A 17,762-nucleotide genomic window follows, 5' to 3' on the forward strand; every position below is an offset into this window, starting at 1 on the left:
CAAGTGCTCTTCACTAGTGATGCTGCTCCTAACATCTCTTCAGTCCCTCTTTCACCATGATTACAGTCATTTTTAAGTTCTATATTTGCTGCCTCTTGAAGCCAGCCCTCACTATGTTTCTCTTGCTTTCCTTCTGATTGTGAGTTTCCCAGTTCTATTTCATGCTTAACACAATTATTAATGAACTAGGAAAGGAGCTCGGTGGCTAAGAGTCTTACTACTCTTGCAGAGGACCTGAGTTCTGTTCCCAGCACTTCCATGACAGCTCACAACTCTCTGTAACTCCAGCTCCAAGAGATCCAACACCTTCTTCTGGCATCTTTGGGCACCCATTCACACCTGACATTCTCACATACGTGCAAATACCATACACAGACACACACATTAATACAAACAAATTTTAAGTGAAAAAAGTTATGATAGTTACTATATAGTAGAATAAAGCCAGGTTGACAGTTTGCTGCCCTGACGGTCTGACCAGCACCTGTGGAAGGGATACAGAGGCAGAATGTGCAGGGCGTGTCACCAGGATGAGGTTTCATCCAGAGAAAAGTCCCCATCAGGATTGGACTGTTGAAGAGTTGGTAGGCAGGACAAATGGTGAGCTTCAAAGTGCTCCCTGAAGGCTGAGTGCTACTTGACTTCCCTGTTTCTCCGTCTTGCTCTCTCACTCTTTCTTGAGCCAGGGTCTTACTGAGAGCCCAGGCTGGCTTTGAGCTTGCAGTAGTCCTGTGTTTCCTCTCAAGTACTAGGATACAGGAAGCGTGTGACCACACCCAGCAGCCTCTGTTCAGGGAAAAGTTTTGACTGAACTAGTTAATATGCTATTACTTATAAGTAGGCTAAAAGACCTAAACAAAGGTCTATTACTAACATCTGTCTTGGAAGAGCTTGTGAGACATGGAGAACGGAATGGTGAGGTCTTTCCTTGTGGCAGTGAATTGTGGTGATCCATGTTTGAGCCCTGGGGTCTGAGTATTGCTAGGAATCACACAATTATATCCTGTGCCTGACAGTGACAGACTTGTTTACAGAGAATACAGGTTCTGCCTTTGGGCTTTTCCAGATTTCCCAAGAGACCCAGGTCTGGGTCCCCAGAATTTGTCCTCAGCTCAGAAGCCAATGCTGGACTGTTTCTTTGTGATCTAGAAACATACCTCTCTGAAAATAGTTTAGACTTAGCATCCAGGGTTCCTTTCTGGTTTTTCATTAGTTATTTATTAGGTTTTTTCCATCAGTTATCTCAGACATATCTAATATGCCATTCATATGTAAGTTCATTTTCTGAAGAGGTTGCCCTTTTAAAGCATGCTTAGAGCTTATGAAATGTTCAAACAAAGACATTCTTGTTCCTTACTCAGTTGGTTTCTTACTCCGAGATCCAGAGTTAAATTCAAGGTCACTGTTACTGGCATCATCCTCTGCTTCCCATAAATGACTTGTGCTTTTCCTTCTCTTAGCTGTGCTGAGGGGTTCCCAGTGTTGTAGCCTCAGAAGTTGGGGCCCAGCAGGTAGGGAAGGCTGCCTGGAGGAAGTGTAGCCTGAATTCTCCTCAGCTGTGATCTTAATGAAAGCTGATTGGTCAGTGTGGCTAGGCAGAATTGAAGGTCTCCTGAGGCCTAATCAGAAAGTATCTGCCAGAAATCCACCTCCATGTCTGGAGTTTTAATTTAAAGGTTAAAAAAAAAAATCAGAGTACATGAAGCAGGATAAGCAGGAGCTAAAACTCATGCTACTGCCTGGTGTAGTTCTCCATGATGTGCCTACTAAGTAGCTGGGAGCTATTTTAAGAGTACAAGTTTTGACCTTGGTACTAAGTCAAGACAAGCCTTCAAGCTAGCTGTTCAGCCTCTCAAAGCAAATAACACCGCTATGAGAATAAACTTTAAAATGTCTACAGTCAAACCTCAGTGATTCCATAGAGTTGTTTGTTTTGTTTTGTTTTATCTTTTAATCAAGCTTTACATTTTTCTAATGGCTTACAGAAGGATCCCGTTTCTTTGCAATTGTTCTTCAAATCTTTTTTTCAGGGCTTTTGACAAATCTGATGGTGGTAACCAGCTAATTCCAAACTCATTCCCTGGTAGTAAATCAGCACTTGGCACTCCATGGTATAGGCTGACCTAATTTTGACCTTGCAAAGCTAATCAGCAAAACAAACTAATTATTAAAACACATCTGTGCTGCTTAGAAATGGTCAGATTTGTCTTAAACTTGCGTCACAGATTTCAGGGAGACAGCTGGCAGATGTTGTTATAGGCTGCCTTAACGATTGTTTATGTTTTGGGGGAGAGTGGCTCTCGTGGACTCCTCTGCTGCAGTTAGGTGTCTTTGTCAGGATGACCATGGCATCCACTTAGACTTGAGCCTGATTCTGGTCTCTGCTCCTCCTGTGTTCCCGTATCTGTTCCTAAGCACCGTTCTGAGGTACTGACCTGTGCTAAGAGCTGGAGGCGTCGGGTTTGTAGTGAGCTGAACAGGTAGTTCTGTGTTCACAGCCGACACCAAAGAATCCCTGAGCATTTGGTCGAATGTGGTAAGGACACTGTCATTACCTAGTATGTCCTGTTTAGGGAGGCATGTTGTGAGGCACTTGCTTCAAAATAGTTAAGCACAAAAATGGAAAAGGGTGTGTATAGAAGTAACTTGCCGAATACTAGTTGATGTTGGGTGCTAGTTGCCAGAAGGTTCTCTAATGGTATTTGTATTTGAACATTCATATAACAGAGTGTCCTCAAATGTCTCATTGTGCTGAGCCAGGCAGCATTCTGAAAAGCATGGGTGACAAAACAAAGCAGGGAGAATGCTATTTGCATTTTCACTTGTTTTGTGATGTTTATCTACTTTAACAAGACCTCAGAGAACAACTGTAAAAGTTGACTCTCTCCTTCACCATGAGCTTTCTGGACATTGGACTCGGGTTATCAGGCTTGACCAAAAACCTTTACCTGCTGAGGTGTCTCTTCATGTAGAAATAGAAAGGCCTATTTCTCATCAGCCTCTACAGCTGTAAAAGTTGCATAGGTCACAGCAGTGCATTCCTATGCATGTGTAAGAATATGTATTGCAGCCTTCTTGTTGCCTCATACTGCAGTTTTTTTTTAAATCCAAGCACTTAATAGAACTTAGGGTAAATAAATGTAATGAAAATTCATGATGTCTTTGGTTTTAGTAGCTGAATAGGATTCCATTGTATAGATGTATTAAATTTTCTTTATCCATTCTGTTGAGGAACATTTGGTTGTTTATAGTTTTTGCTTATTAGGAATGAAGCTGCTATGTATGTAGGTGAACAAGTGTTCCTGTGGTACAGTGGGCATCTTTTAGGTATATGCCCAGGAGTGGTATAGCTGGGTCTTGATGTAGAACTACTTCCAGTTTTCTGAGAAACCACCAAATTGATTTCCAAAGTGGTTGTAAAAGTTTGTATTCCCACTAGCAATGGAAGAGTGTTCCTCTTGCTCTACGTCCTCGACAGCATGTGCTGTCACTTGACTTTTTGATCTTAGCCGTGGCAGGACACTGATGGATATCCTTGGACTGTATGGTTTCAGATCAGCAGGTTTGATGAAGGTGGGCTAAGAGGTGGCAGGAGAATGGGGGTCCATTGTGATAGCAGGCTGCTCAGGGAAGCTGGGGGTGCCCCAGAGTACTCAGTGGACAGGGAAGATGGGCGTGGATGCCACTCTAGCCTGTATGTGTCCTGCTCAGCAGCTCTGATGAAGATGATGAGAAGTGGAGAGGTGGCGGGATAATGGAGGTCTGCAGAGGATAGCAGGTCACTCAGTGCAGCTAGGCATGCCCCAGAGAACTCAGCAGGCAAGGAAATATGTGTTAATTTTTAGGAAAGAATTCTAGCTTGGCTTGACCCTGTAGACCATTGTGTTTACAGAGGTGGCGAACCTTCTAGATTGTCTGCTGCATTGTGCTTTCCTCTTACTGAAATGAGAAGTGATTAAGATGCTCTGTCAGCCAAGGGATAGATGGTCAAGAGCTCTTGGAAAAGAACTTTACCGGAATGTGGAGCTGAAGGGACCAGAGTAGAAGCAGACAGCTGGTGGGTAGACTGGCCCACTAGCATAGCCAAGAGATGACCATGATTGACATGGGCAGTTTAAAAGGAGGTAGTGGGAAGCTGAACATAAGCAGAAAGTAACTTGAGATAAAACCAAGAGGATGACATCAGTAATTCTTACGCGCGCTCAACTGGCCAGGAAGAACGACGCTGCTACAGGATCCTTCTGCACACATTTATTCAGTCCTGTTTCTTCTTTCTCCATATATCTCCCTTGTTTATATCTCCCTTGTTTATATCTCCCTTGTTTATATCTCCCTTGTTTTTATATCTCCCTTGTTTATATCTCCCTTGTTTTTATATCTCGCCCTTGTTTTTATATCTCCCTTGTTTTTATATCTCCCCCCTTGTTTTTATATCTCCCTTGTTTATTTATTTATTTATATATATATTTATATATATTTATTTATATCTCCCTTGTTTATTTATTTATTTATTTATTTATTTGTAATGGGGATGAAGGAAAGGCAGAATAAAGCCACAGAGCCAGAAGGCAGAAAATCACAGATGGCTTCCTTGGGTGAAGCTTAAAGGACCGCACTGAGACAGAAACAGGAGAACAGACGGAGAGGCGAGGATCCGAAGCTTGGCTGCTGATATGTGCCTTTTGACCTGTGTAAGGGGAGTGCTGTAGTGTGCCCTACCAACCAGGGCTTGTTCCGATCCCAACGCCTGAGTTACATTGTAACCATTTTGTGGAAAGCTATTTTGAAACTGTTTCTCTAATGATGTTGACACTGTTTGACAAAGCTTATAAATATTGCCATTGACAGGTGTGTTTTTCACCTATGCTGCTTGCTAAGGTTTTTGGAAAGTTTCTTATTGGCAAGTCTATTTAGGCAGTATCGTGTGCAGATGGAATGCAACAACTGAACATTCAAGTGGAATCCCTAGGAACAGGAACTACCAAAGTGCAGATGATTTCTCTGCCCCAGCAAGCCTGGCCAATGGCCATTTTCCATTTCTTATCCCTCACATGCTTCTGCATCATAGCATCTCGCTAAACTGTACTTACTTGTGGTCTTCATAAGGAGCCAGGAGAGTGGTGCTTGACTCTGACACCCCAGCACACAGCACGGGACATTGTTAAAGTCCCTCGCTTCATCTGCAGTTCAACTGTTCAAGCCACTCAGTTCATTTTCTCCTGGAAACTCTGTGATGAACAAATCTTAATTTTTAAAAGGTCAGATATCTTTCCTACATCGTGTCAGCTCTGCCACGTGTTATATTTGACTAGAATGATGGGAGTAGCCCAGAGCGTTCAACTTGCTGTTTACACATCATCAGAGAGAATTAAAAGTTCACAAGTAGGTAGCTCTGGAGCTGAGAGTGACTTGTCTGTGGAATCAGGATAGAGTTCTTCTGAAGGTAGCATCTACATTTGCAGACTGAAGAACTGTACCTCGAGAGACATCACACCATCATTTGCTCTGAAACAGCCTAGCCTGTGTGTTGAAAGCTGCTACTTTGACTGTAGGTGGGACGAGGTCATACTGGGACTCAGCAGTGTCAGAGTATTCACACAGGCTCAAACACAGTGTAAGGGTGGAGTATCTATTAGTCAATAGTAGCAGGTTCCCTTTTAATATGTCAAAAGGCCGCTGCCCTGCCCCATCCATCTGTGGGCAGTGCTCGATTGTGATGGTGAGTGAGTTTGATCAGGTGTTTTCCTCTTTGATAGAGGCTCCTATCCCTGGAGTGATGACAGAAACCATTGTGAATATTGGCCCTCCAATCTGTCAGTGCCTGGTGTTGTCAGACGTCTCACATGAGTGTGGGTATTGACAGGAGCATCAGTCTTCATGGAAATATGAGTCAAGAACTGGAAACTAAGTTTCTGTTGCAGAAAAAGCAGATAACTCAAAGTTATCTGCCTATAGTGCTTATAGTAGTTTATAGTGTTTACAGTGAGTCAGTCCATCTTTCTGTTCTCATAGAGGAGTTAGAGTGGCACTGTGGTTCTGAGCAGACCTTAAGCTTTTACCCATATTGGGTCCATTTTCTCTGAGCTTTTCACTTCATAAATGGAAGTGATACCACTAAGCTCCTCTAGCACGTGCACACATGTTCTGCTGTGCCTGGCACACAGACAGTGCTTCATTCATGATCCTGTTGTTCCCTTACACTTTCCTGCTGGGCATTCTTTGCTGGTCTTTAGACAGGCTCTCACTGTTGCCCACACGAGCCTGCCACAGTTCACTAAGAGGACTAGTTTCCTACTCAGGATTCTCATGCTCAACCTCTGAGTGCTGAGATTATGATTCTGTGCCGTGTTTTCAGAGAAAGAATGTTTGATGTTTATTTCATTTTTAACACATTGATTTGCTTATAGGGATTTAGGCCTTTGTGGTCTAGATGGCACTTACTCCATCTGGTTTAAATAGTCATAAGTAATTTGCCCTTGAGTACAACAAGAGACTAGTCTTCATAGGCAGAGGCATGTAAAGAAAATCTTAAACCCAGAATGGTGAGGAGACAGAGGCCAGTGGCTCTCTGTGGGTTCAAGGACAGCCTGGTCTACATAGTAAGACCTCTCTAAAAGAAGATGGGGTGGGGAGGAAGGGGAAAGAAAGTAACTCCTGTGCCTGTCAACCGTCTGAATATCATTGGAACTTGACCATCTGCCCCAAGGAGTATTAGTGGATTCTGTTTGAAGACCTGCAGCAGTCCATAGCCACTTCCTTTCTGTGATGCTTTGGGTGTTGGCTATGATGGTGGCACTCATCTGGAGCTGGCTGTGTAGTCCAGGCAGGCCTGCAGACTGCCCTCCTGCAATCCCTTTGCCTCAGCCTCCTGGACGGGAAAGGGCCGTGGTACTTGGCTTGCTTTGGGTCTAAGCTCAACCTTCTGCTTGGTAAGTTATGTTGTTAGAAACAAAATATTCCTACCACTGATCATATTTTCTTCCATTTGAGAAGCTAGACATGGAATGTGGACTCTCGCATGAATAATGTGTGGACAGCATTGAAGAGCAACATGAAAAATGTAACCATCATGAGAAACTGATGGTGTAGAAGGAGCAGGAGCTAGAGGCCTAAAGAAGCAGTGAACTGCAAGACTAAATGCAAGCCCAAGCAGAACATTCTTTCAGGGCAGTTTTCATTCAACCGAGTGTGCTGAATACTGACACTCTATATTGGGTCTTGTGCTACAAGGGAAAAGGTGGCCTCTGTACCCAAGATGTTCCTTCAGGAGATGCCACAAGCATTGTATTCTATAATGCAAATTGAGAATGGGCTCATAAAAAATGTGCCACTCGTGGCTGACACCTCCATGCTAATTGTCCTTATGTAAGACCTTGGTAATTCTGCATTCTTTGGTGACTATGCACTATGATTCTTTGGTCTAGACATCAGAGATTATTTCTATGAACTAGTTTGCATTCGCATTGGTTTTAAGTTTAAAGGTATAAACTTACATGAAACACGAAGCAAGGAGGACCTGCACGTGCCTCTGTTTATCAGTGACAGTTAGACTACAGTTAATGAACCAAAAGGAAACTGCTATGGCCCCTGTGAGCAAGTACATCATAACATCTTAACTGCATGCTATTGTTCAGCATTTCCCAGTGCTAGAGTTTAGGCAGCTCAGGGTACAGCTGAGCACAGAAGGAGGGGGTCTCTATTGTCCCTACAACTGAACAAACAGCACGCTGAGATGGTGAGTGCTCGTGCAGGGAACGGGGGACAGTCAGTGTGAATGGAAGTACAAGTAGAAGCCTTAAGTGGGGAAAAGCAATGCAACGAAGGATCTGTCTCTTGTGCAGGGACTGTAAACAGAGGCCCTCTTTCTGGGGACAGCACGAAAGGGGGAGTCTGAAATGCTGTACGTTGGAGAATTTTATATATGTATTAGAGTTTCACTAGACTGTCCAAGACTTATAACAAAAAAGCCCAAAGAGGGACTAGGGATGTGGCTCAGTTAGTAGAGTACCTTCTTAGCACACGAGGAGACCAGGCTCCCTCCCCACTGCATAAACCAGGCTGTAATTCTGGCAATGGGGAGGTAGAGACAGAAGAATCGGAAGTGCAGAGTCATCTTCCACTACCTAGTGAGTCTGAGGATGACCAACAGTAGGTGGGACCCTGTCACATAGAGAGTTGGAAGAAAACAAAGGTGATGTGGAGAGGGAAGGAAGACCCAAAGAAGTCAGACTTGGCTGCTTCTGCCCCGCAGGTATTGCCACTTTGAAGCAGCCAAGCAGCTTCATGTTGCCCCTCTGGTAGCCTCTACCCTAGCAAATAGAAGGTGTACTTGTCTTCCTAAGACTTTGTAATGGGAATCCTGAAAGACTGACATCAGAACAGGACAGAGCAGACACCAGAGAGCTGTCACGACTGCAGCCAGCTTCGTAGCCCCTGAATGATCCAAGGGCTCTGGATCCCCAGTAGTGCTCTACAACAATGTTGAGTTGCTAGTTCCCCGGGGCATATCTGAAATAAATTTAAAAACCTTTCTAGAAGATTATTCTTATACGCCTAGAATGATTTCTACTGGCAATTTAAAAATAGCTCAGTGTATAGAACATAATCTAAAGCAGTCAGTGATTTAAAAATACAGAAGACAACATGGATCAAGAATCAGGTGAAACGGGAGGGGATAATGTCAGCTCTAGCTGCCACAGGTACTATTTTGTCCAAATAGACTTTAAATCAGCTAGACTTGGCATGTTCAGGAGAAAAGGGCTTAAAACATGTTTAAAAAATAAGGTACCCAATATGAAAAAGAACCAGACATTCTAAAGCTCAATACAGTACACGTTAGCAGCAGATCTGCATACAGCAGTGTTAAAAGGATTTGTGAGCTGGGCTTTATGCCAAAAGAAAATAACTCAAGAGATGCAAGGACAAGACATGTCCTTGCTGCCATTCCTATTGCTATGATGAAATAACCCTGGAAACACCCAAGGAAAGAAGGTGTTACTGTATCGCACAGTTGATGATACTGTTAACAATGCAGTGAGCTCTCCAGCCAACTACAGTTGTAAAATTCATTTTCAAATTAAGAAACAGAAAACAGGTAGGTGTGGTGGTGCATGCCTTTAATCCTAGCACCTGGGAGACAGAGACAGGTGGATCTCTAAGTTAGAGGCCAGGCTGTTCCACGTAGTGAGTTCCAGGTCAGTCACAGCTACAAATGATCATGAAAATGCAGGAAGAATGAGTAACAAGCTGAGGTGGATCCAGGAAATGATGGAGAGAGCCTGGGATAGTGCATGCCTATAACCTCAAAGGATCAGGAGTTCATGGTTATTCTTGGCTGCATAGTTCAAGGCTATCCTGAGCTATGGGGGATTCTGTATCAAAGAATGAAGAAATGGTACAATGCAGATTAAACCTACAGACAGTGATGAGGATGAAGGAAGCAGCAGGAATGCTCACTCAGAGTGTACCCAGCAGCCTCTAGTGTTAGCATAAAAAACCTGCTGCATTACTGAGAAACCTCACAGCTTTCAGAGGGTCTGCTGGTACAGGCTGAGGAAATTCCTTATACCAGTTCTCCATCTGAAGTCTTTCTGCCTAAATTTTCAGTCAACATAGGAGCAACAGAGAGAATGAGTACAGTACAGAAGCCGTTCGGAGAAGCCATGTTCACATACGTTTTATAATAGCAGCACAGACAAGCTCAGGGAAAAGTAGACAGACACAAAAGACCAAATGATTTATGGTCCTATTTCTGTTCATGTGTGTGCTGGAGAAGCTAGCCTGAACCCTTGGAAAGTAGTGCAGTGGTTTCTTTTGGCACAGGGATGCCTAAGTCTGGCTTCATGTGCAAGAACATCTAGGATGACATTTTTGGTTTATTTTTTTTTTAGACAGTCTCATTTGTTGCTCTAGCCGGCCTGACACCCACTATATGGAGCAGGCAGCCCTGTAACTTACAGAGACTCACCTGCTTCTGCTTCCAAGGTACTGGGATCAAAGGCATGCACCATCACACCTGGCTGTTTTCTGTTTCTTAATTGAATATGAATTTCACAGTTGTAGTCGACTTTAAAGCTCACTGCATTGTACACTCCAGTTATTCTTCTTCATGCACATAATACATTAAGAGACTTTAAACTAGGCATGGGTGACATAATTCCAGAACTTATAGGATAGAGGTAGCAAGATCAGTCTGTGTTGTCTGAGATCCTATTTCCAAAGAACCAAATAGTAATAGTATTTTTAAAGGTAAATAATAATTTTAAAGGTAAAATAATAATATATAAAACAAAAGCTTTTATTTAGAGGCCAGAAGAATGTGCAATTAGGTGTGTTTAGGTAACAGATGATAGGTATTTGTGTTTTTGTGAGCTAGTTGTACATGCCTTAGACCTCCTACTCAGGAGACTGAAGCAAGAATACCAGAGCCCACATAATCAGATTTTTTTTTCCAAAAAGCAACTCTAGACTCTGAAGAGATGATTCAATTTGTTCCTAAAATCATGTTAATAAGTAATTTTAAATCAGAAGGATATGATCTAAACTTGAAAAGGTCTTCCAGCCATTATCTGGGGATAAGTCAGTATTGTAGTGAGTTTTTGCAGAAAGAGGTCTTGTTAGGCATTTTGTGTGTTGTGCTGTGTTCCATGTTGTTCAGTCCATTTCTAAACACCACTCGGTCTGGCATTGCCCCTTGGGAGTTGCAGAGCACTTAGCATGCATTGTCCCCTAGAGGGACCACAACAGCAACAGAGATGCAAATCCACTCTTGGGATAAAATAGAAATTAATTGAAGAAGAAAGAGTCTATAATTTAAGGCATAGTTAGCTTGGGGAGGAGGCTGTAGCTCTCACATTTGCTGGTTTCTGTGCTGTGCAGTCATCACAGCTCCAGTGTCTGCTCAGCCGCCGTGTCACCGAGTCTGTGGTTTTGCATGGTTATGTTTACAGTATAAGCTCTAACACCCCCCCTGCATTATCTGCTGCTTGCTTCAGACCCTTCATCTGTTGGCGTTTAAATTCAGTGTTGAGATTGTGAAAGAAATACTCCACAGCAGATGAATTATGCTTTTGCTGCAGAGATCCTGCCGCATGGATTACAAGCTCTGTTTCTCTATGCTTGAATAAACTCCATCAAAAGCACATTATCCCCCACGTCTGTGGCCAGCTGCCTAATTGTATCTGCTGTAACCACACGCTGGTGGAACATGATACCAGAGAGGAACAGAAATGATGAATTACCCCCTGCAGGTGATAGCGATCATGATGATTTTTAATTTCCTTCTTCCTCATACAGTCTAGACTGACTTCATTTCATTGGCTGCTGTCTTCTTCCTTGTGCACATGGGTGTCCCTTTGTAAAAAGACCCGCCGCACTGACACACATGAAAAAGTCATTTGTTTAATTCTAAGCCATTATTCCTCAAGTGTATGAGTGTAAAATGAACTGTTTACTTTTATGCATACAAAGTAAACAAGCAAAAAAATGTGGCTTAAAAACTTTTCTTTTTTTAAATGATTCTGTTTATAACTGCTTTGCTCTGTGACCCCCACACGAGGCTTGAGCCAGCTCCCGTGAAACCGTGTTCTGGTGCTCGGGGATGTTCTGTCCTATAAGGCCACACACTGACTTTCACTTCCTCGTGTGCCTCAAATGGCAGACTCGGGATTCTGGTAATGTTAAGAGTGGTCACCTGTCCTAGAAATCACTGTTGGCCAGTCTTTCCTCTCCTGCTGTCATCATTTCAGTCTCACTTTTCACTCTGGTGACTATTGGTGGCTGCCCATTCTCCCTCTCAGCCTCAGAGACTTGTAGCTACAAGTTTTTCTGACTGATACAGCACAGTGGTGGGGGCATGATATAATTATGACCCTGACTTTGTAGATTAGTCAGCTGCTTTTGATTTTTATGACTCCTCCTCCCAAGCAGTCCCCAGTGCTGCTGCTGACAAGATATGTGTTCTGTGCCTGTCTTCTGAGCCACCTGATATCCCCATGTGCTTGGGGAGCTCAGCTCCAGTCATTTACTGCTATTAGCTAAAAGTCATAGCTCCAGTTCTTTGTGGTGATTGTTGATTTTTGTGTTTGAGTGACTTCCAAGTGGGGAATGTAGTTCATTGGAGTTAGCACCTGGAGCCAGGTGTACTGATGCACGCCTTTAATCCCAGCACTTCGGAGGCAGAGGCTGGAGGATTGATCTCTGAATTTGAGGCCAGCCTGGTCTACAGAGAGTTCCAGAACAGCCAGGGCTACACAGAGAAACCCCATCTGGGGATTGGTAGGGGAAATTAGCACTCAAGTACCTAAGACATCCTGCCATGGTGGCAGCAACAGGATGGTGGAAGTGTAATTGAAAGGCAGTTTCTAGACAGAACAGTTTTGTTCATAAAGCAGCTGACATTTGATTGAAAACAGCACTCTGCCCAAATGGCCCTGCAGAAATACAAGGTCCAGCCATAGTTCAGCTGGCTTCCACAACTGCAGGTTGAGTCTTTTCTTTGTGTCTCTAGAACTACATCTCTAGTAATGCCCTCAGTGCCTGAAACTCCAGACAGTACCCAAACCAATGTATCCCATGTACTGTCAGCACGTACATGCACGGCTCCAGTAAAGTGACATACATCCAAAGCAAAATGAAGGGGCGGCAGCAATGACTGGGACACTGGGAATACCATAGGAAGCTACTTTCAGTTTGCTTATTTCTGGAATGTTTTATTACTATTTTTAGACTACAGTTGATCTTGAGTAACTGAAATTAAAATAAATAGATAATAAATAAAACACGATATGGACAGATTACTAAATAGCTAATAAGAAAGGAGACATGAAGAACATGTTCAGGACTAGCCTGAGCTACATGAGACCCTGTCTCAAATGGGAGCCCAGAAAATCCCCCTTTGGCTTTCGACAGCCAGTGTGTTCTGTATTTTCCGGTCCTGGGAAAGCTCACTAAAGAGCAGGCTGTCTGCAGATACTGTTCATCTTTTCCTAAGTCCTCTCATGTCTCTGAGGTCTCAGTCCCCAGCTGCTACTGAGAAGACAAGCCTGAGGAAGCAGAGGTAGGTGCAGTTCCCAGAAAGCGGAGCAGGTCAAGAGGCTTCCAAATGCTGGCCACCGAAGCAACAGAAATGCTTCTTCCTTCCTCACTTTTGTTACCCAAGCTCATCAGTAGCTCCTTCCCTGTTTATGGTAGGGTAGGCAGATTAGCTTCATGTTTGAGTTTTTGCTAAAAACCGTAGGCAGCTGTCTTGGGTTACGGACAGTTCCAAGGTATCTTTGTACTTTTAGATCCCTCTTTAGACAAGCATTCTGACATCATTGCAACTGTCCTGCCAGGTGATTGGCAGTCTGCTTTTATAAAAAGCAGAGTTAGAGAAATAGTTTTCTTTGTGATTTCTTTTTTTTTTTTCTTTTTTCTTTTTCATATATCTCAGACTTAAGAAAAGTCCTCATCAGCTCTTTCTCTTCCCTCTTTCTGCTCCCTCTTCATTGAAAAATGTTATTGTGGGGGTGTTAACTGAGGGAGAGGCGACTTTTCCAGGTCAGTCCATTTTTTTTTTCTACAAAGGAGACTGTAATTGATTGGCCCAGCCTTTGGGGATAGCTGAGACATAAGGGTGGTGGCTGAAGTATAGGTCTGTGTAATGTTACAGGTAGAAGGAATAGTATTCACATTTACCTGTTTCCTATAGCTGATGTTTCTTTTAGAAATGTCAATATAGACAAATACAGCAGACAAATAATCCAAAGTTGTCACCTGCCATCCCTGGTGAGCATCTTCACAAGTGCATTGTGGTCACACATTGGGCGTGCCTGCCACCCAGTAGTGTGTTCTGATTGTTTCTCCAATCAGTAGTCACCTAAGGAAACATTTCTCTGCCCCCTTACTGAGTTTTCCACCAATCCTCTCATTTAGATGTCCCGTGATTTAATTTCTGGCTTAGTGCAGATTCCACATGTGAAGGTCTCAGCCTGAATAGCCCCACATTTCAGAGCTCATTCACCAGTGGTAGATCCCCACATCACCTGTGCCTGTGTACCCTGACTGCAGAGCTCTACCTTCCTCAGCAGTCTGCGGTTTCCAGAGTCTTGTGTTAGCTACAAAGAAAGAGTGGATGGAAAGGCCCCATCCCCAGAGCTGCCTACGTCACACAGGCTGTGTGAACCATTCTCCTGCTACATGGTCTCCGTCTCCTTCTTAAGGGTTTTTATTGAAGTTTCTTTTATTATTAATCTTTAGCTATCAGTACCTGACTCCGTCCTTAGTCCTCTCTCCCTACCCAGGGGAAGATTATGCCTAGTCATTGTCCTTTTCTAAATAAGCCAGCCTTAAAAACAACAACAATAAAACATGGCAATAAATCATTTGGTTTTTATCAGTTTTTTAAATCTCTATTCATTTCTTTTGGCGAATCATTAATGTTCAAAGGACAATGATTTAGTTAGTTATCCTAACTACTTCAGGCTAGCTGTGTATAAGAGACAGGGGACTAAAAATGTTTGAGAGCTCTATAAAATGAGTGAGAATTCTAAAAAACCTAGCTATGCCTCAGCCATCCTCGTAAAAAGACTGCAGCCTGATAGGGCACAGTGTGATCAGCATGGTGAGTGGTGGACTCAAGGTGTATCTGCTCAAAACCACCCAGCAAATCTGTATTGCATTCTGTAGACCAGGCACCAGGAATATACTAGTGAACAAGGCAAGTGTCCAGGAATACACTTATGAAAGCAGCTAGCTACATTTGTGAAGGTACCATAGGTATTTGAGACACAGAGATTTGTTATAGAAGCTCATTTTAGCCTCATGGCTCTCTAGGGTAGTCTGTGTCTGAAAACCTCCGCTCTGTGATTCTGTTTGGCAGAAGTATCAGCAGCATTTCCATCCTCTCTTAGTGTCTAAGATGTAATGAACTTAAAGGGTAAGTATTGGATTTGCTTTGGACTCAGTGTGAATTAGCCCTCAAAGATCAATAAAACTCCACATTCTTTGCAAAAGCAACAGAGCACACAATTGGCCTAATGGTGATTTATTTCAATAATCAATGTCTTGTTTTTAGGACTTTGTAAGTTTAATTTAATGCCAGTTTTGAAAACAGATTAAGTCTACTTAATCCATTATCAAGGAGAACGGAACAGTAGCATTTAAGTTTTAAAGAAACAGAGGTGGAATTGGGCTGCAGAGATGTCTTGGTGGTTAATAGCATGTGCTGGTCTTGCCAAGGATCTAGGTTTGGTTCCCAGCAGTCACATACAGCAGCTCATTCCCCACTGTAACTCCAGCTGAGGGGATCTGTGCCCTTTTCTGGTTTGCACAGGCATCAGGCACATGTGCTGAAATGACTGAGGTAAGGCCATCCTAGTCTGACTCCATTTTGTGTTTGCTTAGACAGTTCTCAGCCCTCTACCTCCTGCCCCCTACAGTCATGTCTGTCATGGCAGCACATTTAAGGTCTCCATGGCCTTGAGTATTGTTCAGATGTTTTAACCAAAATAATTGGCAAGGTATGTCTAAAACAACTACTATCCTGTGCAGAACTCAATGTTTCAGTTACTCTTACTCTCATTGAACTTTGATATGTCTGGGTGGTTTTTGCCTTTATGAAGGCTATATTCCTACATTTAAGCACCAAGAGACTTTTCAAAGACTCAAGCCCACCTTAGTCTGACCATCAATAAAAAATACTGAAAACTTTCAATTGGTTTAATCAACATGGTTGTCAATAATTATCTCGTGTAAATCATTACCATATGGGCCCCATTCATACATGCAATCATATATACATATAAAATAAACATAAATCTTTTTTCAAAGGTGAAATATATATTTATCCAAATGTGTTAGTTTTTTCTAGAGACTTTTTTGTGTTGCCCCAGTAAGTCTTAGAGTTAATTTTAATGTTTTTCTTCATATATATATATATATATATATATATATATATATATACACAAACACACACACATGAATATATATACATACATATATATGTATATTTTCATAACATGGTTTTATTTGAGTACTGTTATTTATGCTCATTATAGTTTTAAAAAATAGTTAACATTTAAAAATTATACCTAGTAATCCCATCACAAAACTATTATAATTTGCTTTAAAGTTGGGTGAATTAGATGAGAAAAAATTAAATGAGTGGCATAAAAGAGCACTTCTACTGTAAACCAAACCAGAGTGTAGCCATGTTCTCAGGTTTCTGTGAGTCACAGTGTGGTCCGGACTCTGACGGGTGCTTCTGGCCTTGCCCAGCTTGCCCTCCCTACAGCTGTCTGAAGTCTGACAAAAGCTGGAGGGAGCAAGCTGCTGTCTACCAGCATTTCAGCCTGGTCAGGCCTCTCTTCCTGGCCTCTCACCTTGAGCAGTCTGGCATGAGCATTTCTCTGATAAACCATTTATTGATTGTTTGATTAGCCTTATTACATTAATTATTACACTGTTCTATGGGGAAAAGCCAATTATCTTCATTTTACTTACTTAGTGACGAGTAAATTTGTGTGGTGTCTGCTCTGAGATAGTTTCTAGTTTGTAAAGTCTTAGAAGACTGAGTAGTTAATGACTACGTCAGGTAATTAATGATCAATTGCGTTGCTGTTTTTTTTTTTTTTTTACATCACAGGCAGTTGCTGGGTACTTTGATATATATTTTGAGAAGAATTGCCACAACAGGGTAAGTATCATGAGTTATTCATAAGGATTAATTATGCAGAGTACTGTGTTAGATTTGTGCCCCAAGGTGTTTGGTCAGAAGCATTTTGCTGTTGTAAGCAATTGCAGCTTGTATTTGATGTAGTAGATTAATGTGCCATGACATTAAAAATCCTATACCTCATCAGATACTTTTGAACTTCACCAATGCAGGTCGTGTTCTCTACTGGCCCCCAGAGCACCAAAACACACTGGAAACAGACAGTATTTCTGCTGGAAAAACCTTTTCCGGTTAAAGCAGGTGAGAAAGCAAGCACAGGCAAAGCATTGCCTTCCTTCTGGGGAAACAGTGGTCACTCACGTGTCAGTTTACTTAGAAGAACATAGCAGATGCTGAGGTTAGAGGTCTCGGAGCTACCCACCTGCATGTGTGTGTTTCAAGTATCTTAGTATTTGATTCCAAACATATTTTAGGTGCTAGAAGATAGCTCAGCTGTCAATAGTACTTGCTGCTCTTTAAGTAGACCCAATTATTCTAACATCCATATCTGGTGGCTCACAACCACCTATTACTCCAACACCATTCTCTTCTGACCTTGCAGACACACACATATACATAGTAGACAGACAGACAGACAGACAGATACACACACATAAAATAACTTGAAAATCCATGCTTAGAAAAGTTTCCAGTTTTAAGTTGTATGAGGTTTATTTTTGCTTTTGTTTTGCTCTGGTTTTCGGTGCTAGGGATTAAACCTTTGGTTTCACACATGCTAGGTAAGCATTCAACCACTGAGTAGCATGGTCAACCAGTAAGTCTAATTTTTACCTTCTAAAATAAAGAAAGAATATTTATCTACCTCAAAACTGTCATAAATAATTCATAAAAAATAAGATTTATTACTTTATGTGTATGTGATATTTTGTTTGGATATATGTATGTGTGCTATATACATACATATGCTGGTAGAGATAGGAAGATGCCCATGGAGTCCCTGGAAATGGAGTTACAGACATGGGTGCTAGGAACAGGTCCTCTTGCAAGAACATCAAGTGGGCTTAGCTGCTGAGCTATCTTTTCAGCCTCCAGAAAATGTTTTTTTAAT

The 17,762-nt window shown here is 42.2% G+C and overlaps 1 protein-coding gene across 2 annotated transcripts in view; it reads left to right on the top strand.

The window, feature by feature from the left end:
- Positions 1-17,762, top strand: part of Prmt3 (protein arginine N-methyltransferase 3) — an 82,946-nt gene that overhangs the window by 53,552 nt on the left and 11,632 nt on the right. For both annotated transcript variants that reach the window (XR_003946565.1, NM_133740.2), the window contains 2 exons: positions 16,625-16,675; positions 16,867-16,954. Coding sequence is in view for 1 of the 2 variants with exons in the window: in NM_133740.2 (NP_598501.1) it covers positions 16,625-16,675; positions 16,867-16,954 (139 nt within the window). In the remaining variant the exon portion in view is untranslated. The remainder of the gene's footprint in view (positions 1-16,624; positions 16,676-16,866; positions 16,955-17,762) is intronic.

The sequence above is a fragment of the Mus musculus genome, chromosome 7 (genome assembly GCF_000001635.26).
Source record: "Mus musculus strain C57BL/6J chromosome 7, GRCm38.p6 C57BL/6J".
NCBI classification, from domain to species: Eukaryota; Metazoa; Chordata; class Mammalia; order Rodentia; family Muridae; genus Mus; species Mus musculus.